The 27,773-nt window shown below is 34.7% G+C and overlaps 1 protein-coding gene and 1 long non-coding RNA gene across 6 annotated transcripts in view; one reads left to right on the forward strand and one right to left on the reverse strand.

Moving 5' to 3' along the window:
• Nucleotides 1-27,773, forward strand: part of VAPA (VAMP associated protein A) — a 46,950-nt gene that overhangs the window by 13,975 nt on the left and 5,202 nt on the right. For 2 of the 4 annotated variants that reach the window (XM_038543872.1, XM_038543871.1), the window contains 5 exons: nucleotides 7,212-7,364; nucleotides 11,511-11,614; nucleotides 12,096-12,176; nucleotides 22,107-22,241; nucleotides 26,729-26,902. In XM_038543872.1, coding sequence (XP_038399800.1) covers nucleotides 7,212-7,364; nucleotides 11,511-11,614; nucleotides 12,096-12,176; nucleotides 22,107-22,241; nucleotides 26,729-26,902 — 647 coding nt within the window. The remainder of the gene's footprint in view (nucleotides 1-7,211; nucleotides 7,365-11,510; nucleotides 11,615-12,095; nucleotides 12,177-22,106; nucleotides 22,242-26,728; nucleotides 26,903-27,773) is intronic. The other 2 variants (XM_038543874.1, XM_038543873.1) reach the window with 1 other exon arrangement.
• Nucleotides 1-27,773, reverse strand: part of LOC119876459 — a 46,213-nt gene that overhangs the window by 1,389 nt on the left and 17,051 nt on the right. The window lies entirely within an intron of this gene.

The raw sequence follows: 27,773 nt of genomic DNA on the forward strand, positions 1-27,773 counted from the left end.
GAGGTCTCTGAGTCTGTTCCCCATAGCCAAGAACTCAGAAAGATCTTGTCAAGAAATGAAGGGTAAAAACAAAACAAAACAAAACAAAAAAAACCTGAAGGGTCTGAAAATTGAATGTACTACAATTTTATGAATATTGGTAGATGATATGAGATTCCTGGATTTAGAGAGAAGGGACTTTATAATTATTCATGACATGCATGTAATATGAGCTTCATATTTGTGGTTTCCTTTGCTTCCTCAAGGGGCAACACACAGGGGTTCAGTTCTGGCAGATGCTACTCACATAGTGTGTTTGCATCATGGCTGAGAAGCCTTTGAGTGTAGAGAATCAGAGTCTTCGCTAATGGGCTGCATGGAAACTTACCTGACCTTTTTCCGTGGAGGAAGACCTTATCTTTATTATACAGGACAATGAAAAGTTGGCTCTCTCCTCAGGAGGGAGGCATTGGTTTCCAGGACTGTTCACTCTTTAAATAAATCCTTGACAAAATAATCTGGATGAAAACTTTGAAAACATGCACAAATGCTAGAGACCTGTAGAGAATTCTCTCTCAACAGGCTTTGGAGTAGGTAGCCTAGATAGATGTCACAGAGTTCATGATGGATGTTCATGTACATTGCCTGTTCATTTTTAAGCTGCATCTCAGAGGCTTGTCTATTTCTGAAATGCTCTGTGCTTAGAGCATATATACTGCTTATCCTGAAATAAAATTTGACTTTCTTTAGAGTAAGCAAATATTGAACTCAAATTGATATGTGTACTGAGGTGTTTAGGAGTAGGTATTCTAATGTCTTCAACTTACTTTGAAGGCATCAAGAATAAGATGGATGGATGGACTGAGATGGATAAATAGATTGATAGGTCTCAATTACAACAAAATGTTAATTGTCAAATCTAGGTTATAGATATTTGATTGTTTACAGTGATTGTAATTTCTTTTTATGAAAATTTTCAATAAGATGTTAGGGGAAAAACCAAGCCAACTGCTGTCTTCTATTTCTCTTCCCCAACTCAGTTTTTTTGTAACTAAACTCACCTTGGCATTTCAAGAAAACTTCATTGGCAATTCATATCAAAATGTGGATGGATGACAACATTCAAAAATTTGTTCAAAGGGATTCTACTTTTAGCTCTTATAAGCATAATGGGGGTTCCTTTTAAGATTGGGGATTTGGAGAGTAAGGGTCCCACTTTTAAAAGGAAATCCTTGTTCTGAATGCTAGTATTTTAGGTATATGGACTGAGTATAAAGGGTAGTTCATGCAGGAAAAATATTTTTAGGTAAAGGAGGCAGACTAGTCTCACTGGGGACATCCTTTTTGGTGAGCTGCTCTAAACTTTTACTACATTTTTGAAATTTTAGGTTCTGTTTTCTTTCAAATTTATGTTCAGACTTTTTTTTTTTTTTTAAAGACTTCTAATTTTTTTTATTTATTTATGATAGTCACAGAGAGAGAGAGAGAGAGGCAGAGACACAGGCAGAGGGAGAAGCAGGCTCCATGCACCGGGAGCCCAACGTGGGACTCAATCCCAGGTCTCCAGGATCGCACCCTGGGCCAAAGGCAGGCGCCAAACCGCTGCGCCACCCAGGGATCCCCAGACTTTTTTTTTTTAACACAGAGGCCATATTTGTGTCTGTTACATTTCTGATTTTTAGAATTTGGGGCTGGGTATAGGATTTTGGCTTACTGGCAGTAACAGTTGTAGTTGGAATTAGGTCACAATACTTAATGACAGGAAATGTTATTGCTTCTTAAAAGTGAGACTAAATGAGATGACCCATGTAATTATGAAAGGTAGGGTTATTTTGATTATAGGTTTTTTTTTTTCAGTTGATGAATACAAGTAAGTGTAAACTGTATTATGTGGAATTTTCTTTTTTTTATATGGAATATGATTACATATAAACAGTGAAATTTCATCTCTAACCTAGGGAATATGTATGAAACGGTAGCTGTGATTGGTGACTAGTATATTATTAAGTAATCTTAAAATGGGCTGTTCCAGTAATTGTTTCTAAATGTTAAGCTAAGCATTTACATTAGGCAACTGACAGGATTTTCTAAGTTTTAGAAGTCCTCAAAAAGTACTTGTTTTTTTATATAAATTGCTTAGATGTTTACTTTCTCATCAAAACTGTTCTTCCACTGGTTTTTCAGGTTCTTTTTTTTTAAATCAAGGATCAGCTTTTCTTAAAAAAATTTGTGTTCTGCATAAATGAAAAAATACATATAGCTTATAGAATGGTCAAAAAGTAAATAAATACCCAAGTAATCACTGCCTAAAATAAGAACTAGAACTTGGCAATCATTCTAAAAATCTTCCTTGTACCCTCCCAGTTACTACCTCTTTCCCTGCAAAATTGATCTGTATATTGACTTTATGGTAATCACTTGTTTTTCTTAATCATTTACTTGTTTAACCACCTAAGCTTTGCAAAGGATGAATTTTCAGTAAGTCAAGCAGGGGGTTACTGATAAAATGCAGTGGTTTTTAACCCTATTGGATAAGATACCACATTTTTATATTTTATATTCTTTAATGCCCACTTTACCATCTCAAAATGAAATTCATATGTAAAATTGCCTACCAGCATACAAAATTAAATTTTTAACATAATTCCCTGACTATAACGTAAAGGATAAGTAAAAAGTAAATTTATAATGAAATATACATTTCAAAAAAAAATAATACATTTCAATGTAAATGTTTGGGCATGACTATAACAGAAGAGATAATGAAGTAGCCAGATATTTGTAACCTTCCTAATAACAAATAAGTTTGGTATTAGGAGAACACAACAGCTATCTGAATAGAGCTGGCTGATTTTCTTTAACATTTTGAAATAAGAGCAAAGTAAGAAAATTTATACATATGGGTAGAATTGTATGTGTTATCTACAAAGGGCTGCTGATAACAAGAGTTGAGGTGATTCAAGTATCATGAGTGGCATTGCTGTTGGTAGAATAATTTTCTGTAATGGTAAACTTAACCTTTTCAGGTTTTGGAGGAAAGGGCACATTTTTTTTTCTTCATTTTTTTTTCCTTTTATACACAATAGAAATATTTCTGGAAAAGCTGTTTTTCACCAGTATGGATTTCTAGGAGGAGTATTTGAAAATTCCTTAGGATGAGGGCATGATACTCTTTGTATGGGACTGCTCAGGCATTGCAGAATGTCTAACATCCTGTTTGTTGTTCTTCTCTCTCCCCAGCGATAGCACCACTCACTCAATCCTGATGTCAGACAAAATACCTGTGAAAGGGGTATCACTGTCAGATTTAGAATTTGTTTATAGTGCTTTCAATAAATTATGTAACTTTTCCTCTATTTTTAAGGGTCTGTAAAAGGTAGATTTACCTCATCAGGTCTTTTTAACCAGAGGATTCAGAGATCTATGACATGGTAGCTTTTTTGTTGTTGTCAATTGTTGTTAGAAATTTTTTTTTTTTTTGAAATTTCTTTATTATTACTTATTAAGCTCCAGCTTAATAGTGTAGAAAATTTCAGATCACCCTTTGACAACCCATTCTTCCTTCTCCCACCCAAATTCTTGATAAAACGCTCTTCAAGTAAAGACACATTGTCTTTTCTCTGCTGTATAAAACTTTATCAAATAAAGGCAAAGAACTGTGTACATCTTGCTATAAAATGCTGCCCATGGCTGCCCAGGCTCCTTTTATTTTATTTTATTTTTATTTTTATTTTTTTTAAAGATTTTATTTATTTATTCATGATAGTCACAGAGAGAGAGAGAGGCAGAGACACAGGCAGAGGGAGAAGCAGGCTCCATGCACCGGGAGCCCGATGTGGGATTCGATCCCGGGTCTCCAGGATCGCGCCCTGGGCCAAAGGCAGGCGCCAAACCGCTGCGCCACCCAGGGATCCCCCCCAGGCTCCTTTTATTGTCCAGGTCCTGAAAGACTCTTGTTCAAGAATAGTCTCTTTATTTATAAACCACCTCCACTCCCCAGCTGTAATCTCCATATATCACCCTTACTCCCCAAAAAATACTATGTAAATTTTTTGTGAATATTTGTGTGTTATTTTGGGGTGTGGAATATAGATTTCATCAGACAAAAGTGGATCAGATGTTTCAAGACTTATAAGAATTAAATCTGGTTATTCTTATCACTACTTGCTGAGTTTCCATTTTAATCAGGAAAATGGGCTCAGACTTAGCTGTCCACTCAGAGAGCAATCATTGAGATGCTCAGGTAGAGGGACACATTGGAGCAGAAACTTTGAAATTCAAGTGTTAGTTGGGCTTATTCATTTGTTAGGTGGCTAATGTCACGTTGTACTGATAAGGTTAACATATCCAGTTAACAACTTTGTTCTAAATTGGTGAGCTTTTTTCTTTGGACATACTATCTTCATCTTTAGATAGTTTGCATTTTTGTGTCATGGCCACAATCTCTTACATATAAATTTTAAGTACTATTTCAGAATTTATATGTTGATGGAAATTGACACATGGTCATTTTCTAAATAGTTTTAATAGTCCATTATTTACCTTATTTTGGAAAATTGGTATTTTCCTCTAAAATCTAAAATTTTAAATTCAATTAAAATTTAGTTAAATCTTACATAAGTATGTTATAAAAATGTAGAATTGTTCAAAATTAAACTTTTGTGAAAGGTTTCTTTTGTCATGTTACTAAGACATTGTTTTTTAATCCATGCTACTGATGTTGAAATAGTTTTATAAATATTTACACATTCTCAAATATCTGTGGTAATTTATGAATTTTGAGAATGTTAAGAAATGGAATCTATGTATCTTAAGACTCTTGGTTTCATTAGTAGTTTAAAAGGTGTCTCTAGCCAGTGATACTGTGGGTTCAAGTGCCATGTGGACAGATTGTAATATTCCCCTTTACTTCTTCCATGCTAGTGTATGGTGGAGCTTAGTTAGCTGCTTGTTGAAAAATCCAAGCATTTGGGATTGAAGAGCAAAGGGGGTAAAATAATGCACAAATTGAATGATTAATGTTACTATATAATTAAAGCAGTTTGTTCAGAAAATCATACTTTGTATATATACTTCTTTTAAAAAAATGCATATCTGTTGATTTAAATAGCTATTTTTCATTTATTTTTTGGTAACTTATTTCTCTGCCTTTATGTTTTTTGCTAATGTTCTCTCATTTCTTTCTTCTCCCTCTTAAAAGTTCCAGGACTTTATTAAAAAGTGTATTACAACTTACAATTTATTTTTTAATTTTTAAAATTTTTCATTTTATTTTTTAATTTTTTAAACTTTTTTTTTTAAAGATCTTATTTATTTATTCATGAGAGACAGACAGAGAGAGAGAGAGAGAGAGAGAGGCAGAGGCACAAGCAGAGGGAGAAGCAGGCTCCATTCAGGGAGCCTGACATGGGACTTAATCCTGGGTCTCCAGGATCAGGCCCTGGGCTGAACTGAAGGTGGCGCTAAACTGCTGAGCCACTGGGGCTGCCCACAACTTACAATTTTAAATGTAGGTTTAAATCATTTCACTCCTTAGGACCTGAAATAAGTACCTTTTAATGGCGTTAACTTTGAAGTGAAGTTTTCCTCTGGTTGCATTAGGCAGATCTGTTTGCTTTCATCTCCTGCACTCTTCCTTTTGTTTTGAAAGATTTTGATTTTCGAGAGAGAAACAGAGGCCGGGTAGGGAGCAATGAAGGGCAGAGGGAGAAGCAGACTCCTCGCTGAGCAGGGAGCTGGATGCGTGGTTGTATCCTAGGCCTCTGGGATCATGACCTGAGCCAAAGGCAGATATTTAACTGATTCAAACACCCAAGGGCCCCTCTAACTCTTCCTAATGCGTCTCTTCATTTGACTGTATTTATTCCTGTTCAAACCTTTGTCTTAGGCGGTTTTCCAATATTCAACTAAATGAGAAACTAGTAGAGTTGTTTTCTCAATCTGGACTCCATATTATAAAGTTATAAAAGACATATTTATTTTTGTTTGTCTCAAAAAGGATAGCCTCTATAATAGTTGTCTTTGATTTCAGCCTTTTTGCTTTAAAAAAAAAATAAACCTGATTGCTTTGAAAACTATTTAAAATTGATTTCGGGGGGCATCTAGGTGCCTTAGTTAAGTGTCTGCTTTCAGCTTAGGTCATGATCCCAGGGTCCTGAGATATTGAGCCCTGCATCAGGCTCCCTGCTTGATGGGGAACTTGCTTCTGAACCCTCTCTGGCTCCTCCTGTTTGTGGGAGCGCTAGCTATCCCTCCCTCCCCCCGCCCGGTCAAATAAATAAACGGAAAATCTTAAAAAACAATAACGTCTTTAAAAAATAAAATTGCTTTTGGGTTAGTTAGAAGTGTGTAGTTATTGCTTCCTCTAGGGACATACTTTTAAGTTTATCTTCTGTGCCCAAAATAAAAGGTACTCATTTTATTGCTAAGTTAATTTACATAGTGCTTACAAGCTTTTCTTCAGCCAAGATAAAAAATGGCTATAATTTTTCCTTTTACCCTCTTTTTTAAAAAATGAATTTATATTAATTTAGGACTAAATTAATTCAGGTGGGAGTGAATTACGTTTCTGGGTATTTTGTTTTATAATTTCATGTTTGCGTATATCACCAAAGCTTAGAAACTTTGCATCTCAAGCATTTGACATAATGCTCATTAATAAACACTTAACAAATATGTGAGTGAGTGAATGAGTGAATGAATCAAACCTAATAGAGGTGTGAAGCTAGAGTACTATTGTCATTGGATGTATATTCAGATGTAGAGAATTTTGCAGTTTGCTTGGTAAAATGGATTTGAAGACTTGGGCTGATTTGCAGGCCACTGAAAAACCTCATCCATCTATCTATCTATCTATCTATCTATCTATCTATCTATCTGATTTATTTACTTAATTCTTTTTAAAACCTCATCTTTTTAATAACGTGGTAAGAGCACACTGAGAATATGATTGTGGGCTTATTTCATAAATTAAACTTTTGAAATAATTTTTGTTTGGTAGAAATAATACTTGTTCATATAGAAATTTTGTAAAATATAGCAAGGAATGAAGAAGAAAATAGAAGTCATTTGTAAGTCTACTGCCTGGAAAAAAGTACTGTTAGTCTTTTGATACAGTTAGGTCACAGACTTACTACGTATACTTTAATAAAATTGAGCTTATGTACGTTTAGTTTTGAATTATTTGTATGTGTGAACCCAATTAACATTTTTTTCTGTTTTAAATCTTACAGGCCCCTTCACAGATGTAGTCACTACAAATCTTAAGTTGCGAAATCCATCTGATAGGAAAGTGTGTTTCAAGGTGAAGACTACAGCACCTCGTCGGTACTGTGTGAGGCCTAACAGTGGGATCATTGACCCGGGGTCGACTGTGACTGTTTCAGGTAGCACATCAGGTTCTGGATGGGAACAGTACTGAATTCTGATATTTTTATGTTTATGCTGAATTTGCTTATAATTAGCAGGGTTTTACCTGGAGGGAGAGAAATAGTTCTTGTTATTCTGGCTTGCCTTTAGTGACATCCTTCTGTTATCTTACTGTATGCTAACTGTTGTAGAACATTTCTCACCTCTATCTTGGGATTGGGGTTGGGGATGTCTGTGGTCAATTTATAAATAATAATTGTCACTTTAAAATGTTTATATCCTTTATTTCTGCCACTCCCTACCACATTCTTGCCCTTATTATTTTATCTTTGAGATATTACACCATTTTTGTGATTGAGGATTCTTTTCAGATCTCTGGCTATTGTTACATATTTCATGCAGCTATACAAGTATTATCCTGTCTTAAAAATGTACAGTGCCTCTTTTTTGCTGATTATATCAAATTAGATGAGTGTTTCTGCCTGTCATTGTAAATGTCAAAGTTTAGTTTTATGTCTCCCTTTTGTGTTTACTTGTAATCCAGAGAGTATACTTGGTTCTCTCCACATATGGATTGCTTACTCTTGCTGTGGGGTCTGTGCTGGTGCCGTAGTTAATACCCTCTATAAACTTCCTTTCTTCTGTCAGACTTCCCAAGGCAATGCTCTTTAACAATTATATCTGACATAGGTGAGAAATAGGAAGCAAGTATGAGAATATATCTTAATTATGGGAGGAGAACCTTTTAGGCTTAATGCAGAGACCATTTACTCTTACTTTCTAGCAGTAGTTCTTGCCTCCCATTCACTGTATGTTGTGAAATCCATCTGATAGGAAAGTGTGTGGTGATAACAGGTGGAGCAGGAGCACACATGGGACCCCTCCTAGCTCAGAATCTCTAGGGGCATGGCCTAGCCATGTATATGTTTAAAAACAAAACAAAACATACAAACATACCTGAGTGATCCTGGTAATATTCCTAAGATACTAATTCTGTATCAGTTTCCTGGTTTTTAAATCCACAGCAGATTAAAAACACCAGATTTTACAAAGAGGGAGGAGGGCCTTACAGCAAGCTCATGAAGGGTACTTAGAAGCAGAACTTTACTACAAAGGCAGTGAAGCACTTACCATAGAGTTTGTGTTTGTCCAAGTTCATGGGAAAGATGGATGGGAAAGAAGATAAAGCAGTGAGTACATGCATTCATTCTGGAAGTTGGTCTCTAAATCTTTAAGTCTTTTAGCTAAGTTGGAAGAAGATAGAATTATTTCTATCCATGTGTTTAAAAGTAGTTTTTTGGTACATCTAGTTTTATCCTTAGGAATCTGTAAAACTATTCAGAATTACTTTTTCTTTGAGGTTTCTAGATTGCTGAAGTTTTATTGTATATCTTAAGAAAAATTTGAATTGCGCAGATCTACTTACATGCAGGGTTTTTTTTTTTTTTTTGATAAAGACAGTACGGTATTGTAAATGTATGTAATTTTAAAAATCTGATGATTTTTAAAATTTATTTTTATTTTTTTACTTTTTAAAGATTTTATTTATTTGAGAGAGAGAGTACAGGGGGGAGGGGCAGAGAGAGAGGGAGAAGGAGACTCCTTACTGAGCAGGGAGCCCAACATGGGGCTTGATCCCAGAACCCTGGGATTATGACCTGAGCTGAAGGCAGATGCTTAACTGATGGAGCCACCCAGGCTCTCCTCCTTTTTTCTTTCTTTCTTTCTTTCTTTCTTTCTTTCTTTCTTTCTTTCTTTCTTTCTTTCTTTCTTTCTTTCTTTCTTTCTTTCTTTCTTTCTTTCTTTCTTTCTTTCCTTTCTTTCCTTTCTTTCTTTCCTTTCTTTCCTTTCTTTCCTTTCTTTCCTTTCTTTCCTTTCTTTCCTTTCTTTTCTTTCTTTTCTTTCTTTCTTTCTTTCATATATTTGAGAGAGAGCACCTGAGCAGGGGAGGAGGAGAGGGAGAATTTCAAGCAGACTCCCCACTGAGCACAGAGCCCAAGTCAGGGCTTAATCTCAGGACCCCAAGATCATGCTGGAGCTGGATGCTCATCCAGCTGACCCAGCCAGGCGCCACTCTTTTATGACTTTTTTAAAAAGATTTTATTTATTTGAGAGAGAGCCATGTGTATGAGCCTGGAGAGAAGAAGACTCCCACTGAGCCTGGAGCCCAACGTGGGGCTTGATAGTAGTACCCTGAGATCACACCTGAACCAAAATCAAGAGTTGGACACACATCTGACTGAGCCACCTGGGTTGGGTGCCCCCTTATGATTTTCTTAATAACATTTTCTTTAGCTTCATTATAAAAATACAATACATAATACAGCATAGAAAATACGTATTAATCCACAGTTTATGTTATTGGTAAGGCTTCTGGTCAGCAGTAGGCTTAAGTTAGTACTTAGGTTTTGGGGGAGCCAAAGTTATATGCAGATTTTCAACTGTGTGGGAGATTGGCACACCAAGTCCCTCTGTTGTTTAGGGGTCAACTTGTACTTTTCAGAACACTTCATCTTCCATAAACCCCTTGTGTTGAGCACCTGGCTGTATTAAAAACTCCAGCCATATTCTAGTTACTGTTTACATAGAGTGCCCTCAGATTCTTCTCCAATTAGAATTTAGCTCAATTTCTAGTGTATTACCTTTTCTTTTTAAGGAGCCACTCATACTGTACTTCCTTCCTTTAGCAACTTTTCCTTCAGTGACTCTCTGTACTACATACTCATTTCTTTTTTTCCTTTCTCTCTTTAGCACTTAGTTTTATGGATTCTTTCAATTTGATATTTATAGATCTTTTTAAGATTGTTTAATTTTTGTTACATGTCTGCAGTGGCTTACAGTAAAACTGTCATAAAGTCACAACTATGTTTTAAGTTTTCTTTTTATTCAAATCCTAGTGATGAGTCTACAGTGATTGCTCAGTGAAGGGCATTAATGGACATTTACTGTGCTTTACTGGATTCTGAGGCATTTATCCTGTGCGTTTTTTTCTGCTGTGTATTTGTCCCTTTAAAAAATTTTTTAGCCTTGATGGGAGTTAATGGACATCTCAGATACACCTTGGAAATACAATTTTCTTTTTTTCTTTTTTTTTTTTTAATTATTTAGAGATTTTATTTATTCATTCATGACAGACACAGAAAGAGAGGCAGAAACATAGGTAGGGGCAGAATTCCCCTATGTGGGAATTGATCCCAGGACCCCTGAATCATGACCTGAGCCAAAGGTAGACACTCAACCACTGAGCCACCAGGCGCCCCGGAAATATAATTTTCTTATGTAATTGGTATTTCTCTATTTGCTTAATTGTGTTTGTCTTTTTGAAGGTTTTGACTACATATATAGAAGATATATTTTAGAAGTAATTTACATGTGAGCAGGAGAATAATTTACATGATGCCATGTACATATATTGCTTAACTGTAGATTTGTTCTTATAGTCTATTATTAAATTTATATTACAAAATTTCACATCACTTCTAATTACAAGGAGCCTCTAAAGATTTTCTTAAAGGTTACTGAAAACCTTGAGTGCTTAGAAAAATTTGAATATAATTATTAGGATGCTAGAAAATTACTGAAAATGATGAGAGTTTACCTTTCCTTGTATACTTTGTTTTCTTAAAATCAGATTTAAACAGATAGATACATGTCTTGAATAGGTGTTTATTTAAAATCTATTTTTGAAAAATTAGTTTTATTAGAACACTAAGATATAGTAATGAGTTTTGAAGTTAACTTTTAATTTCTCCTTTAGGTATCCCAACTGTTGTCTAATTCTAAAAGATATCACTAAATACCAAATGAAGCCTTATATTATTTATAAGTAGTTTCAATAGACAATTTACTAGATTTTAATCTGACTTTACAGGTATTATAATAGTTAATGTTCGCAACATTTTGAAAATTTTCCCAAACCTAAATTAAGAGGGGACAATCATAAATTTATATTTATTTTTTTAATAGCTTTAATTTGTGGATTGTTAAAATAGCTGGAAACTAAAAAATTAATTCTGGATCCTTGTGTAAACGATCCAGTATTAGGTTTCTTGAACCCTTCCTCGTTTTTTTTTTTTTTAATTTGCATATTAGTGGATAAGAATAGGAAAGATAAGCAAGCAAATGCAGAAGACACAAAATAATGTATCTTTCTTCTTACTTAGTAATGCTACAGCCTTTTGACTATGATCCCAATGAGAAGAGTAAACACAAGTTTATGGTACAGACAATTTTTGCTCCACCAAACACTTCAGATATGGAAGCTGTGGTAAGTATAGAAGTGGAACAGAGTTTATTTTAGGGGATGTTGTTTAAACTGTGGGTTTTATATAGTTATTTGCGAAAGCTAATGTTTTAATTTAAAAAAATTTATGAATCTGTTATAGATAATCCTGATTTAATTTCAAGAATGAAAGAATTTTGAAATAGTATTTCTTAGAGTTTGAAATGCTATTACTAGGAAGAAAGTCCTCCAGTCTCTAGAGATGTTAGTGTGATTTATTTAGCAAATGGGGATAGTAGGGTTCTTTAGGATTATATAAAAAGTTCTATGGTATTGCCAGATAACAGTGGCAGGGTGATCCGGACAGAGTACTGCATTCATTTCCTCTCAGTCACAGACTCCACCCCTGCTCCAAACAGCTACTCTTATTCCTTAAGGTGAAACCTATTAGTTGTCTCTTGAGGTATTAAACCTGTTTGTCACAATCCTACTTTCTGTGTCTCATGTTTATTTTCTTTGTTTTTAGTGGAAAGAGGCAAAACCCGATGAATTAATGGATTCTAAATTGAGATGTGTATTTGAAATGCCCAATGAAAATGATAAATTGGTAAGTAGGAAAATGAGAAGATTGGAAGCTGTTAAGTTCTTACTTACTTTGAGATTGATTTTTCTTCTGATTTTGGCCTTTTTGGGTTGTGTGATGATGTTTTTCTACATTATAAGGCTTAGTGCTTATTTAAGTTTAAAAAAATTGTATATGCATTTTTTCGTTTTAGAACATTTAGTCCATTCAAGAATAAAATACTGTTAGGTATACAATCTTCATGACGGAGAAGAAAATATCTTAACTTTCCCAAATTTTTGCCACTTTAAAATAATTTCAAGTTCTTTAGAATAAGACACATATGCATAAATATAATTAAATAATAGGCATAAACCAGTTTTTGACAACTGTATACCGGCAGTCTGGGAATAAAAAGATTTAATTTACATGGACAAGCAGTTTATTCTCAGGCTATTCCCAGGTATTTTGTTCACTGCTGATTTTGGTCAAAAATCCATCTGATTTTATTTCTTAGAAAATAATTTTTATGTTGCTTTTTGATTAGCATGATGCAAATACAGTGTGGAGGACTGAGGAATATATGTGTAGTTTAGAAAGTTGTGAATGTATAGAATGAGTTGTAGTCACTTTCTCTATTCTCTTTTGAAATGCAGATTTTAGTCTTTTTCTATGGTTTATATAGGAGGGACCTGAAAAAGTTAAATAGGTTTTTTCTTTTAGTGACTTAATATATAAAATAATTTTAAAAATTAAATATATTTAATAATATATTAAATAGAGATGTTGTGTACAGTTAGATTATAGTCTGGCATGACTGTTATGTTGACTGGAAGCCATTTGCCCAATTGAAAAGTAAATTAACAGATTAGATAAATACATGGGTTCAATTACACTGTTACTCTTTTAGGATAAGCTGATAAATAGAGTCCCTCAATGGTAAATAAGTGTCAGCCAAATTATTTATTGTGTTTTTTAATAATGCCCTTTTAAAGGGATGGAGATATTTGCCAAACATAAAATATGAATACATATATCCTTATTGGAAAGTGAGGGTTCATGGGCATGTTGGTGCTTCTCATTTAGAGTTTACTTTTTCTTTTGCCTATACTGCCAGAAAGCCAATAGCTTGCCTAGCTATTATTGGAACCGAGAATATGTAAGCACATGTTGTCTTGGTCAACTAATTATATATATATTTTTCCCCAGTTTTATTGAGATATAGTTAACATGCAGCACTGTAGAAGTTCAAGATGTACACTGTAATGGTTTAAAATACATATAGTGTAAAATGACTAGCATAAGTTTAGTTAGCATCCATTAATACCATTTAGATACAAAAAAATGAAAAATATGTTTTTTTCCTTATGATGAGAACTCTCGGGTTTACTGTCTGAACGTTCAGATAATACCATACACCTGTGTTAGGTATTGTGTCATGCTGTACATTATATCCCCAGGACCTAATTTGTCTCATAATTGGAAGTAATATATCTTTTCACCACCTTCAGCCAGTTCCTCCAAATCCTTGTCCCCTGCCTCTGGTAACCACAATCTGATCTCTTTTTCCATAGGTTTGTGTTTGTTTTTTTAGATTTCGCAGATAAGTGAGATCATACAGTATTTGTCTTTCTCTAACTTATTTCACTTAGCATAGTGCCCTTGAGGCCTATTCATATTGTCACAGATGGCAGGATCTCCTTTTTCTTTGTGGCTGAATAATTTTCCATTTTCTTTATATATATATATGTCACACATGACAACTTCTGTATTCATTCATTGGTCAGTGGCCACTTAGTCTGTTTCCATGTCTTGGTTATTGTAAACAGTGCTGCAGTGAACATGGGGATGCAGATATCTGTGGTGTAGTGTTTTCATTTTCTTCAGATATATTCCTGGAGTAAAATTGAGTAGAAACACATCTGGATGTTTTCTTGCTTAAGAGTTTTATGTCATCTTTTACAATTCTTGAATAAACATATTTAGAGCTGACTGTCTTTCATCTGGACTAATATTTTACTCTATACAGCAATTTGAGATTATAGTCTGAAAAGGGCTGGAACCCAAGTATTTGATATTGTTGATTAAGAGTAAAAAATGGATCCAGAAGTTGATGGAAACGATATAGCTATGGTAGTTGGCTTAGGCATTTTAAGCACCCCATAGAGGAGAGTAGCCAAGTATACATAGTAATCCAAGAAAGCGGTTTTGGGTCTGCTAAAGGCCTTGAATAAATACTGAATGGAGTTTCTGTAGTCCCATATCATGGAGCATGAGCAGAAATAGTTTGGCCCTGGAACTTTTCAGAGCAGGTATTATTAGTAACCCAAATTCTGTTCAGTATAATTCCAAAGTACTCAGAGCCTGTCTGATTCTGAGCCTAGATGAACTAGCTAAAGAATATATTTCTGCTAATCGAACTATATGGGCTTGTGGTGCAGTTACTACCTAATTAAATGGTAAGGAGTAAGTGTTAATGATTTTTAAAACATTTTATTTGGAAGAACTTCCCACATACTGTTTTAAGGCAAATCCCAGATGTAATATAATTTTATCTGGAACTGTTTTGATATATACCACTCAAAGAGAAGAACTTTGAAAAAAGGAAAAAAGAATTTAATGACAATACTATCATTAAGCCTTTATTTTAGTTTATTTTTTAATTTATATTCAACTAACATAGAGTGTATTATCAGTTTCAGAGGTAGAGTTCAGTGATTCATCAGTTGTATAACACTCATGCTCATTACATCAAGCACCCTCCTTAATGCCCATTACCCACCCTCCTCCACTCCTCTCCAGCGACCCTTAGTTTGTCTCCTATGATTAAGAGTCTCTCTTGGTTTGTCTCCCTCTCTGATTTTGTCTTTATTTTCCTCTCCCTTCTTCTATATTCCTCTGTTTTGTTTCTTAAATTCCACATAGGAGTGAAATCATATAAAAATTGTTTTTTTTTTCTGATTGACTTATTTTGCTTAGCATAATACCCTCTATCTAGTTCCATCCATGTCATTGCAAATGGAAAGATTTCACTTGGATGGCTGAGTAATACTCCATTGTGTGTGTGTATGAAAATATATATATATATATATACACCACATCTTTATTCATTATATCAATAGATATCTGGACTCTTGCAACTGTTTGGTTTTGTGGACATTGCTGTTATAAACGTTGGAGTGCAGGTGCCCCTTTGGATCACTACATTTGTATCTTTGGGGTAAATATGTAGCAGTGCAATTGCTGGATCATAGGGAAGTTCTATTTTTAACATTTTGAGGAACCTCCATACTGTTTTCCAGAGTGGCTGCACCAGCTTGCATTGCCACCAGCAGTGTAAGAGGGTTCCCTTTTCTCCACATTCTCGCCAACAAGCTTTTAAAAGCTTGTTGTAATATTGTTAGTACCAAACTATTCAGGCAGATTGGAATTTGTCTCACAAATGCCATTTAAAATTTTTTTTCAATTTGATTGAACTGAGATCAGAATAAAGTCCACATACTGCTTGTTGTATGATATGTTTCCTGAATCTTTTCATCCATAGATTCTCTCTGGTTTTTCCCCCTCCCAATTAATTATTAAAGAGACTAACTTTGTCCTATAGACTTTTCCCTATAGACTGGATTTTGCTGATTACATCCTTGTGGTGTCATAAAACTTTTCTTGTTCTGGTATATCCTAAAATTGGGTCTAGAGGTTTGGTAAGGTTTTGATTTAGGGAGAGGCAAGACTGCTTTGTGGGTGGTGATATATTCTCTCAATATATAATATCAGGTTGTTTTTTTTGTGAAGTTAGTGACCTTTGGTATGCAATGTGTGAGTGAGTGCATTATCAACTAGGGTATTTTTGCTCCTAAGGGTACATTTGTCAATGTCTGGAGGCATTTTTGGTTGTGACAGCTTTGAGGGAGGGATCCTGAAGGCATCTAGTTGGTAGAGACCAGGAATGCTGCTCAGCCCTGGCAGTGCACAAGACAAGACAATTCACAATAAAGAATTATCTGGCCCAAAACATCCATAAGGCCAAATGTGAGAAGGTATAATTTAGATTCATTAATTATTTTAGGATTGCATAATGTTATCTTGTCATTTTACTTCATTTTATTAGTTTTAATATTTGCTTAGAAATTGGACTCCTCTAACATCTGGTTATTTATTCAGTGGTAGGATTTATAAAGGCAGGATAAATGCCTTTCTCTTTAGTTACAGTTTTCAAAAAATGACTTGGTCACAAACATCCCTGGGATATGACTGTAGTCAACCAATCTTCCTCCCTTTCTTTCTACCCTCATTCACATTGTTATAAACTCACGGACTTAAACATATTTGAGTATAAACCCCGTTCAGTTATTACCAGTATTGGTGTTCATAGTGACGAATAGGCTCCTCAGGTTGGTTCCTGAATCTTTTTACTGTGGTAGTCTTTGGGAATTTTCTTGGTATCTAATATGGTAAGATATTTCCAGGCCAGACCTGGAATCATTCAGTTCTTCAAGAAGCTCTGGAGTTTTTCAGTAGGAGATGGTATTTGAGGACCATAGCCTGAGCGCTGGGGTAAAACAGTGATTTTTAGTTTTGTCACAATTTCTCTGGGATCATTCTTTTTGCCAAAATTAGAATGGATACCTGATTGTCATTTGAAGACACTTCTTCAAATGATAAAATTTTAATGGTAAAATCATGTCAGCAGCACATAGGATGATGTGTATCCTTTTATTTCTTACGATAGTGATTATATTTTATAGTTGGGTTTATGTTCTTGAAGATGTTGGATAAGTTAAAGTGTATAAAATCCAGCACTGACCCTGTGAAGAATGGACAGGTACCCATTGAACCATCTGAAGTGCTGTTGCAATATAGTGACTTAGATGACTCACTAGCCTTGTCATTATGATTCTTTGATGGATATTTTTGAAGTATTTGGAATTCACATTTCAAGTTGTGCACATATAATAAAACTTTTAATACTTTAACATGTCAGTATTTCAAATTCATGTAATTCAAATGTTCAAAAAAAAAATTGTACCTATACTATTTACAGCCTAGGGGTGCCCTTAGTTGCTTAATATGTATGTTTTAAAAAGATGAGCTGAAACACAGTTGTGTTTTTATAAGGCAGTATTTCCCAAAGTATATTGGGTTGGAAGGGTTCTGTAGTCAAATGAATTTGAAAAAATGCTACAAGTGTACTGTGTGTCCTGTAAACGCATTGCAAATATGCATATTAAAGGCCCTGAATAAAGGAAATATATTTCAACTCAGAATTTCTTCTATACTTAATGTAGTATAATTAAATTCTCGTGGAATATCTGGTGTTCTGTAAAATATGCTTTGGGAAACACTGGTTATTACTGCTTAAATGCATTCTTGTGCCATTAATCTGCAGATGGCTACAAGAAATCTTCATCATTGAGAAATATACTTAAATTGAGTACAGCCTGTCACACACCCAGTTCTGTCAGAGTTGATATGTGACTTTTTCTGTCATCTGTTTAATGTTGCTTCTCATCTTTTGTGGAAAATAGGAAGCCTCAAAGTATCCAAATCTGAAGTGTTTATTAGGGTACAAAATATAAAGTTTTTGTTTATTTACTATAATAACTATCCTTAACAAAGATAAAACCTTTTATATATGTAAATACATACGTATTTGTAAATATACATAAATAAAAATATATAAATACATATAGTACATATTTATAGTACTTTTTATTAATGTGGTAATAATACCCTGTTGGTAATTGTATTTTGCCATTTCCAGTTCAGTATGGTCTACAGATGAAGTTGATAAAACTGTTTATAAACCTTAGTATCTTTGACATATTGGTTTCTTTCTAGGATCCATAGATAAAGTTACAAAATTACTTAACATCCTTTTTCTGTATGTTTATTTTCAGCTTAGTGTGAAGGTCGCCTGTTAGGAAATTAAAATTTTATGGAATGGTTTAATGGCTTAGTTTGTTAGTTTATGACAAACTGATAAAATTCTATAGGGAGCTGAATTCTGACATACAGATTAAAAAAAAATTTTTTTTATTGGAGTTCAATTTGCCAACATATAACACCCAGTGCTCATCCCATCAAGTGCCCCCCTCAGTGCCCATCACCCAGTCACCCCCACCCTCCGCCCACCTCCCCTTCCACCACCCCTTGTTCGTTTCCCAGAGTTAGGAGTCTCTCATGTTCAGTCTCCCTTTCTGATATTTCCACTCATTTTTTCTCCTTTCCCCTTTATTCCCTTTCACTATTTTTTATATTCCCCAAATGAATGAGACCATCTAATGTTTGTCCTTCTCCGATTGATTTATTTCACTCAGCATAATACCCTCCAGTTCCATCCACGTTGAAGCAAATGGTGGGTATTTGTCGTTTCTAATGGTTGAGTAACATTCCATTGTATACATATACCACATGTTCTTTATCCATTCATCTTTCGATGGACACCGAGGCTCCTTCCACAGTTTGGCTATTGTGGACATTGCTGCTGTAAACATCGGGGTGCAGGTGTCCCGGTGTTTCGCTGCATCTGTATCTTTGGGGTAAATCCCCAGCAGTGCAATTGCTAGGTCATAGGGCAGATCTATTTTTAACTCTTTGAGGAACCTCCACACAGTTTTCCAGAGTGGCTGCACCAGTTCACATTCCCACCAACAGAGCAAGAGGGGGTTTCCCTTTCTTCACATCCTCTCTAACATTTGTGGTTTCCTGCCTTGTTAATTTTCCCCATTCTCACTGGTGTGAGGTGGTATCTCATTGTGGTTTTGTATTTCCCTGATGGCAAGTGATGCGGAGCATTTTCTCATGTGCATGTTGGCCATGTCTATGTCTTCCTCTGTGAGATTTCTGTTCATGCCTTTTGCCCATTTCATGATTGGATTGTTTGTTTCTTGGGTGTTGAGTTTAATAAGTTCTTTACAGATCTTGGATACTAGCCCTTTATCTGATATGTCATTTGCAAATATCCTCTCCCATTCTGTAGGTTGTCTTTTAGTTTTGTTGACTGTTTCTTTTGCTGTGCAAAAGCTTCTTATTTTGATGAAGTCCCAATAGTTCATTTTTGCTTTTTATAAATTTATTTTTTATTGGTGTTCAGTTTGCCAACATATAGAATAACACCCAGTGCTCATCCCGTCAAGTGCCCACCTCAGTGCCTGTCACCCAGTCACCCCCACCCCTATAGCAGCAATGTCCACAATAGCCAAACTGTGGAAGGAGCCTCGGTGTCCGTCATTTTTGCTTTTGTTTCTCTTGCCTTCATGGATGTATCTTGCAAGAAGTTACTGTGGCCAAGTTAAAAAAGGGTGTTGCCTGTGTTCTCCTCTAGGATTTTGATGGAATCGTGTCTCACATTTAGATCTTTGATCCATTTTGAGTTTATCTTTGTGTATGGTGTAAGAGAATGGTTCAGTTTCATTCTTCTGCATGTGGATGTCCAATTTTCCCAGTAGCATTTATTGAAGAGACTTTTTTCCAGTGGATAGTCTTTCCTCCTTTGTCAAATGTTTGTTGACCATAAAGTTGAGGGTCCACTTCTGGATTCTCTGTTCTGTCTGTTCCATTGATCTATGGGTCTGCTTTTGTGCCAGTACCACACTGTCTTGATGACCACAGCTTTGTTTGTAGTACAACCTGAAATCTGGCATTGTGATGCCCCCAGCTATGGTTTTCTTTTTTAATATTCCCCTGGCTATTCGGGGTCTTTTCTCATTCCACACAAATCTTAAGATAATTTGTTCCAGCTCTCTGAAGAAAGTCCATGGTATTTTGATAGGGATTGCATTAAATGTGTAAATTGCCCTAGGTAGCATTGACATTTTCACAATATTAATTCTTTCAATCCATGAACATGGAATATTTTCCCTGCATGGAGCCTGCTTCTCCCTCTGCCTGTGTCTCTGCGCCACCCCACCCCCCCCATGAATAAATAAATAAAATCTTAAAAAAAAAAAAAGAGTCGATCACTAGAATCTCTGATCTTTAGTAGTCAACTTAGAAGAATTTGGTTAGTATTCAAAGCAGAAGACAGGTTTCAGAGTTCTTGATGCTTTCTTCTTGAAGTTGGTGTAGATAAGGAGGTCTTAAACTTTATGGTGTTGATTCAGTATATCTTATTTAAGTTAACCACCCCATCCTGTTCTCTCACTCTTGCTCCCCAGGTTCTCCTCACCCATCTTGCCCCAAAAAGAAGTAGATAGGTGTTTAATTTAATTACATTAACTAAATGTATCATACTTTTTGAGGATCTGGATCTTTTTAGGTATGCTGTTAGTTTTTAGGCATTTATATGTTCTTAAGAACAGTGGAAAAGGATATGTTATTATTTTGTTGATTTCTTTAGGTTTTTCAGGACCTTGATACTGAATATATAAACAAATGATTGAAATTTTGTCGTTGTCTTCTAGGGTAAAAAAAGGTACCAGCTTTAGAAGTATAGTGGTTGAGTTCTTGTTTTTAAAATTTTTATAATTTAAAGAAACGATTTTTTTTTGGCAAAACAATTTACTTTGAACGATTGTTAGAGTGGGCATTTTTTGGGGAAATAATTCTTTGATTTGCATCTTAGATGGAGTGACCTAGGATTCCAGAAACCCTTTTATTTTACAAATGAAGGTACTATCAATAATTATTCCAGGCAGCAAGCATTAACTAATACTGTTCTTAAGCATACTAAAATTTGTGGTCACCCTGTATTTCAGTAAATTAATGGCTCATGGAGTCTTGAATTGTGTTCAGCATTAGTAAAACAAGTGCCATTCAGCATGTTCCCTGGGTTGTTGATAGGTGGAGGCAGATGATACTAAAGTGTTGACTACGTTATATTCTGTAGGGTTGGGTTCTTGGAATTATTCGCTCTTTCTAGTTATTATCAACTGTATTATATCTATTTAGTGGTAGTGTTCTTTTTTTTTTTCAGGATTGAATGTGGTTTTAATGAGCTTGTTATTTTATGATGTTTTATCACCTGTTCTTTGTGTTCAGTTAAAAAAATTTCAGTTTATTTTGAGGCTGCCAGTTCTACTTGAAATTTTCTACATTTCTTTAATGTATCGCATTTCATTTATGCCCTCCATCTAACATGCTAATGACATATTTTCTAGGAAAAAAATATCAGTTTATCTTAATGAAGACTGATGGGTTGTCAAGAACAAGAAATTTCAGTGATCTTACATATACAAAAACATTTTATGATTAAATATACATTGTTTTGTGTTGAGACAAAGAACTTAGGGACAGTGCATTATTTATTGAGATGGGGTTCTCACAGTTGTGTACAGTGAGTGACCCAAATATCACTCAGTATTGTTTCAGAGTGTGTTTCAACTTTTTGGTATCCTATTTTCTTCACCTGTATTAAAGGAATTTGAGAAAATAGAGAACTATGGAGATAATGACATACTAGAATGTTATATACATCTTTAAGTTTGTTTATTGGTCTTGGGAGAGGGGCATGTGTGTATGTGTGCATGCTTATGCGTGTGTTTGTTTGAGGGTGGGTGTTGTTGAGTACAAAAGAGGTTTATAAAATACTGTAGTTTTGGAACCTCTAGGAAAGAATTCATTTAACTTAAAAATTGTTCAGGTTGAGTGTTTACAAAGGTAAGAAAATATGAAGTGCTTGTTTTTCAGATATTGACAAGCATTGATTAGCAACAAAATTTAAGAGCTGCAAAATTAGAAGGTGTTCATTTTAGGACAACATGAGGCTAGCATGAATTTAATAAGATTTATACATTTAATTAGCATAATGCAAAATGATCATAACTAATTTTGGGAAATAATATAAAAAGCTACAGAAACTTTTGTACTTTCTGCTTTAACATAGTTATTAGTGTTACCTCCTTTATATAATACACTTTTATTGAATAAAATGTTAATATTTTAGAGCCTAATGATTTCTGTGTTAGTTGTTCCTAGTACCATGCGGAGAAATCAGTTTGATGTGAATCTGAGAATATGTTTCCCATGCCACCTCAGGGTATAACTCCACCAGGGACTGCTCCGGCTGTCGCTTCAATGAGCAGCATCAACAACACAGTTCCAACACCTGGCAGTTATAATACGAAGAATGATCCCAGGGGACTCAATGTATTCAAACAGGAGAAGCAGAAGGTTTGTTTTAGGGAGCCAACAGCTATAGGAGTTTACTAGTGTTACTGGTTACCTTAATGTAGTTACTTAGCACTTGGTATTATGAGTGTATTATGTGAAGTAGATAGAATTGAAATTTTCAGTAGAACCACATATCACTTAAAAATCATGCACGGAAACTATTCTCTATTCTAAAAAAACAAGTTGAACACTTAATAAAATCTCAGAAGTGAGCAGGACAAATATAAGTATGAACGTTGTTATGAAGTTGGAATAAATTTTTCTGTCATTGAGATTTTGGGAGCATTCTCTGAAAAAGGATTTAGGAGCTTATTTGAATAGACTAGCAGATACAGCAGTAAAGGTAGGAGCTGGCAAACATTGATCTCCAGGCAAGTATTTGTTAATATAATAAAAAAAGATGAAATTATTTTGTTTTATTATCAAATGCAAATAATGGTAACCATTGTTAGTTATTTACAGTGCCCCAAGGTTGGAGAATTTGTGGTTAAACTCTAAGGATCTTAGGTCATAGTTGAACTTTTGTGTGTGTGTGTGTGTGAGAGAGAGAGAGAGAGAGAGAGAGAGAGATGTGTACATGTGTACTTAACATTCACTCAAGGTGACAGCATGTCAATAAGATAATGGTGACTTTTGGGTTGTTATTGTGGTTGTTGTATGATTCCTTTTACCATTTTTTGCTTGTTAGAAACTTCAGGAACCCCATAGTTTGAACAGGTTGCTTATACTTTGATTTTGGCTTTGCAAAGAATATGTACACTAAGGCTTAAAAAAATTTGATCCTTTATCTGAATGTCTAAAACTTTTTTGATTTTGTGATTTTAATTATTTCTGGGAATCATGATTCTACAGAAATAGTAAATTGATTTTTTAGGATGATAATAAGTCTCCAGTAACCTTGTTTTTCAAATACTATCTCTTCTCAGGTCAAGGCCTTAATTATGCCTTTAAAAATTTTATGCCATAGCTCTTAGTTTTAATCTTAATTCCCTTTATAGACATTAAATAATTTTCTTGGGAGATTTTATTTCTAAGTAATCTCTACATCCAGTGTGGGGCTTGATCCCACAACCCTAAGATCCAAGAGTTGTTATATTCTCCCCTGAGTCTGCCAGGTTTCCCTCCCCCTCCCATTTTATATTCATTTACATCCCTTACTCATAATAGTCACAGGAATGTAGCTTCATATATACATTCTTTAGCTCAAGATTTGTCCTTCTCAAGCCTTTATTTGCAAAAAAACTTGCTTTGCCTTAATACTTTGCCTTGCCCCTTTTGTTTCCAATCCCTTGCTCTTTTTTTCTAATTATCCCTAATAGGGTTAATTTAGAATGTTGGAATTGAAATTCTGAAGGTTATTAAAAAGGAATACAGAAGTAAGTTCATCTCATGGATGGAAAGGGATTATTGCAGTTAGGGTAAATAATATAAAGTAGTGGAATATGTACAAAATGTGGCATATTTTCTTGTCTTAATTGATATCATGGCCTTGACCTTCCCTTTTATTCTAGTTGCAGTATTATATATAATGTTAATATAATGTTACTATTTATCAGTTTCCTAAGAGTCACAGCATGTTGAATCCCTCTAGTTTGCTTGTTTCATGGTTCTCAGAACTAGTCTCCTCTTCCTGGACCAGTCTGAGGCAACTCTCAAGGAATGAGCTGTTTTCTTGGAGCCAAACATCACTAATGGGACTCCTGAATGGGAGTATATATTTAAAGTCAAAGCAGCCTTAGTGTTTTCAACAGGCTCTTCACATGGTTACTATATGAACCAGTCCTTCTGCTTAACTCCCCCTTTTTAATCTCCAGTTAAGTTAGGTTATTTATGCTTATACTTTAAATATACACAGATTAGATTGCATTCGCTAGGTATGTTGACTGGTCTGTAGGGGGCCTCAATAATACTTGGCAGAAGTGTACTCCCAAGTAACTTGTTTCATGTCTTACTTGATTCACTATTGAAATGTGTTTTTAAGCCTCACTGTGTCTTTTGCATCTAGCCTTTATGTTTGTGCTCCACAAATTGTTTATGACATTTATTTTCCTCTGATAAAATAACATTAAGAAAAATTTCAGTGAAAAATCTGATTCTGCCAACCATAAGAAGATACTCGTTGACATGTTATTTAAAATTCCAAAGAGTGGGAAGCTACTCATCAAATGTCTAAAAAGAGTGAGCTGTTTAAGTAATTTTACTTAGACAAAGAGTATTTAATGAAATATTGTGTCACTTAAAATGATGAAAAGATGTACATATAAATAAAGATAAAAGTGTTACAGTGTATGCTGGTTTTATAAAATGTGTATAGGAGAAAATACTGAAAGATAATACATAAATAATAGTTGGGTTGCATTGATGAGATTAGTAGTTTCCTCTCCCTCCCTCTCATAATTATAGATTTTCTGGAATTTCAAGAATTAATTTAAAAATAAAAACCCAGTTGTGAAGAGTTTGATGATTCCTCACTTTAATTTTTTTCTCTTCACTTGTTGGCTTCATGTATCTCTTCTTAATTTTTTAGTCAACTCTCTTGTATATTTTTTTCCCAATTCTTTTTTTTTTTTTTTTATTCATCTGCATATTCATGCAGAGACAGAGAGAGAGAGAGAGGCAGAGACACAAGCAGAGGGAGAAGCAGGCTCCACGCAGAGAGCCTGACATGGGACTCGATCCAGGGTCTCCAGGATCACACCCTGGGCTGCAGGCGGCACTAAACCGCTGTGCCACTGGGGCTGCCCTTTTTCCCAATTCTTAATCAGAACCTGAAGATTCCTTAGTTGCCAAATTGTTGACTGTTGCTTTCATCTTTATAGAGGAAGGCAGTGAGCTGCTTTTTTTTTCTCAATTTGGACTTCTTCTAGGTTAGAATTGGAGCACACTTGAAAAATCATTTTGAAATGAATTTTAATTACTGTTAAGAGGAGGATTAAGAAATATTATTGGTGGAGAGCAATATATATCTGGAATAGATTTTTACTAATAGAGATGGACTTGGTCGGGACAGGGGAAGATAAGGTGAAGAAGAAGAAAGCTAGCAAGAGGGGGAAACTCTTTTTGTATTGTAAAAGAGGATGAAATCGGAAGTAGGTTTCTTAAAAACCCTTCATTCACAGCTGAGAAGCTTCTGAAGAAAAATGGAAAAATCTGCATGTTAACAGTCAAATACATAGTGTACATTAGAACCTTACTATAACATTATTGGTTTTCCATGAGTGTAGGCATATTAACATATGGTTTTACATGAGTTTAGGCATAGTGATCAAATCACATTCCCTTCATAAGAAATAATAGTTTGCCCCTTGAACTAATACAAACTTAATATAAATTTGGGACTTGGGATGGTGTGGTAGATGTGTAATCAATCTATAATTCAATCTTATTATTGAGTATTGTGGAATTTCATAAAGTTGATTTTGGAAATGTTTTTGTTAGAAGTTATATCTGAATAAGGCACTTTTAAAAAACATCTGACATTAGATTTCTAGCAAGTAAAATTTTAGTTAAAAAGATGACTTGTTGCACTAAACTGTAATGGTGTATGTGATAGTATAGATGACATTAGGGTAAAGGATATTGAAGAACTTTAGACCACAGGCCCTGGGACACTTAGACACTGCTCTAGATATTTGTCTATATTGGATGAGTGTTGGTAAGAATCACAGTTTTAGAGCTTATAGTTTTAAACGTGTCTTAAGTACTACTATGATTCCATATTGAATTTCATTAATTAAAGTGTACAGTGTCAGTAATAATTTGAAAGAATTAATTTATGTTTGAGTTTAAGAGCATGGGATTAACTCCCTTCTCTTTTTTTTAAACCATGATATAGTTTGTGTTCATTATCTTCCCTTCTGTGTTTATATCCTTGTTATTTTTTCCCACTAATAGAAGTTAGGTTTTCTTTAAGTGTTTTTCTTAGGTGGTCTCCTTATTTCATTGGAATTATTATGATAATATCACCCCTACCCTTCAGAATCTCATTTGAATTGCAGAATCAGAGTACCGAAAATGACCTTCATATTTGGATTTTGGTTGGCGTCAGTCATTCAGCATACTTACATTGAATAACTACTCTTGGCCAAAGTGCTGGGTTTAGGGGTAAATACAAAAAGAAATGACTCTTGCTCTCCCAGTCTTTGAAGTATTATAGGAAAGAACATCAAAAATACGTTATTATGATATATGATAAGTGCTGTGGTGGAGGTAAGTGTGAAGGGTTTTGGGAGTAGAGGAGGGAGTGGGCTGCTTATTTTGACTTCTGTTACTGCTGACCTTTATTCATTTAGTCCTAAAATTGTTCATGAATGACTGTAACCTTTGGTATTTTAAAAAATTCTGATTAACTAAATCACAACCTTAAAAATTTCCATTTAAGTGATTTTTTTTTTTTTGGAAAAGGTATGGAGTTTCAATTTGCATTTGTTAAAAATCTGTAAGGAGTTTTGGTCAGTTAAAAAAGTGTCACTATCTTTATAATACAGAATGATCTGGAACCTAGCAAAACTGTTCCACTGAATGCCTCTAAGCAAGATGGACCCATGCCAAAACCACATAGTGTTTCACTCAACGATACTGAAACAAGGAAACTCATGGAAGAATGTAAAAGACTTCAGGGAGAAATGATGAAACTATCAGAAGAAAACCGACATCTGAGAGTAAGTTGTTTTTGAAAATAAGTTAATTTAAATGAAAGCTTAGGATATGTGAATATTATTAGGCCACGTTATCCATCAGTTTTTAAATTTATCCTTGGTCAGTTCTTTCTCTTTTTCCCCAATTTGATTATGTCTTAGCCTTTGCTCCCCACTCTTGCCTCTTTTCATAGTTTTACCAAGGCTTCTCATTGCTTGCAAGTTCCTTTCCTAGTAGGTGCCCTAGTTATTTGTGATCTGGCCTGTGGCATTGCTGGCTTCCTCTCTTGTTTGTAACATCCTTCACATTTGATGCCCTGGTCATATGAATTGCTTGAAATGGTGCTGTCCCGTATATAGTAGGGATGTATGTGGCTGTTGAGCACTTGCAATGTGGTTAGTTTGAAGTGAGATGTGTTGTGAGTATGATAACTCATTGATTTCTTAGACTTAGTACCAAAAAAAAAATCTTTTTTTTTGTATTGTTACATACTGAAGTAATATTTTGGTTATATTGGATTGAGTTTTATTATTAAAATTAATTTTATTATTTTCTTTTTACCGTCTTAATGTGCTATTAGAAATTTAAAAGTATGTAGGTGGCTCACATTTGAAGCTTATATTTATATTGGACAGTGTTGGACTACAGTACCCTGAAGATGCCTCTCTGTCAGTGATCTCTTTTTTACTTTAGCTTGAATTCCTTCTTCTGATTGGATCACCCTGAAATCACATTCCTACCCTTAAAAGCACATTCACGCATGCATGGTTCTCTTTTGGTACTTGGTTCTTGTCATCTTTTCAGTATAACTTTTTCTAGGAATCTCTCCTCCCAGAAGCAAAGAAGTATGGTTTTGGAATGCTATCTCCTTTGTTTCCATGAAACCTTCGTCAT

The sequence above is a fragment of the Canis lupus genome, chromosome 7, assembly GCF_011100685.1.
Source record: "Canis lupus familiaris isolate Mischka breed German Shepherd chromosome 7, alternate assembly UU_Cfam_GSD_1.0, whole genome shotgun sequence".
Classification (NCBI taxonomy): Eukaryota; Metazoa; Chordata; class Mammalia; order Carnivora; family Canidae; genus Canis; species Canis lupus.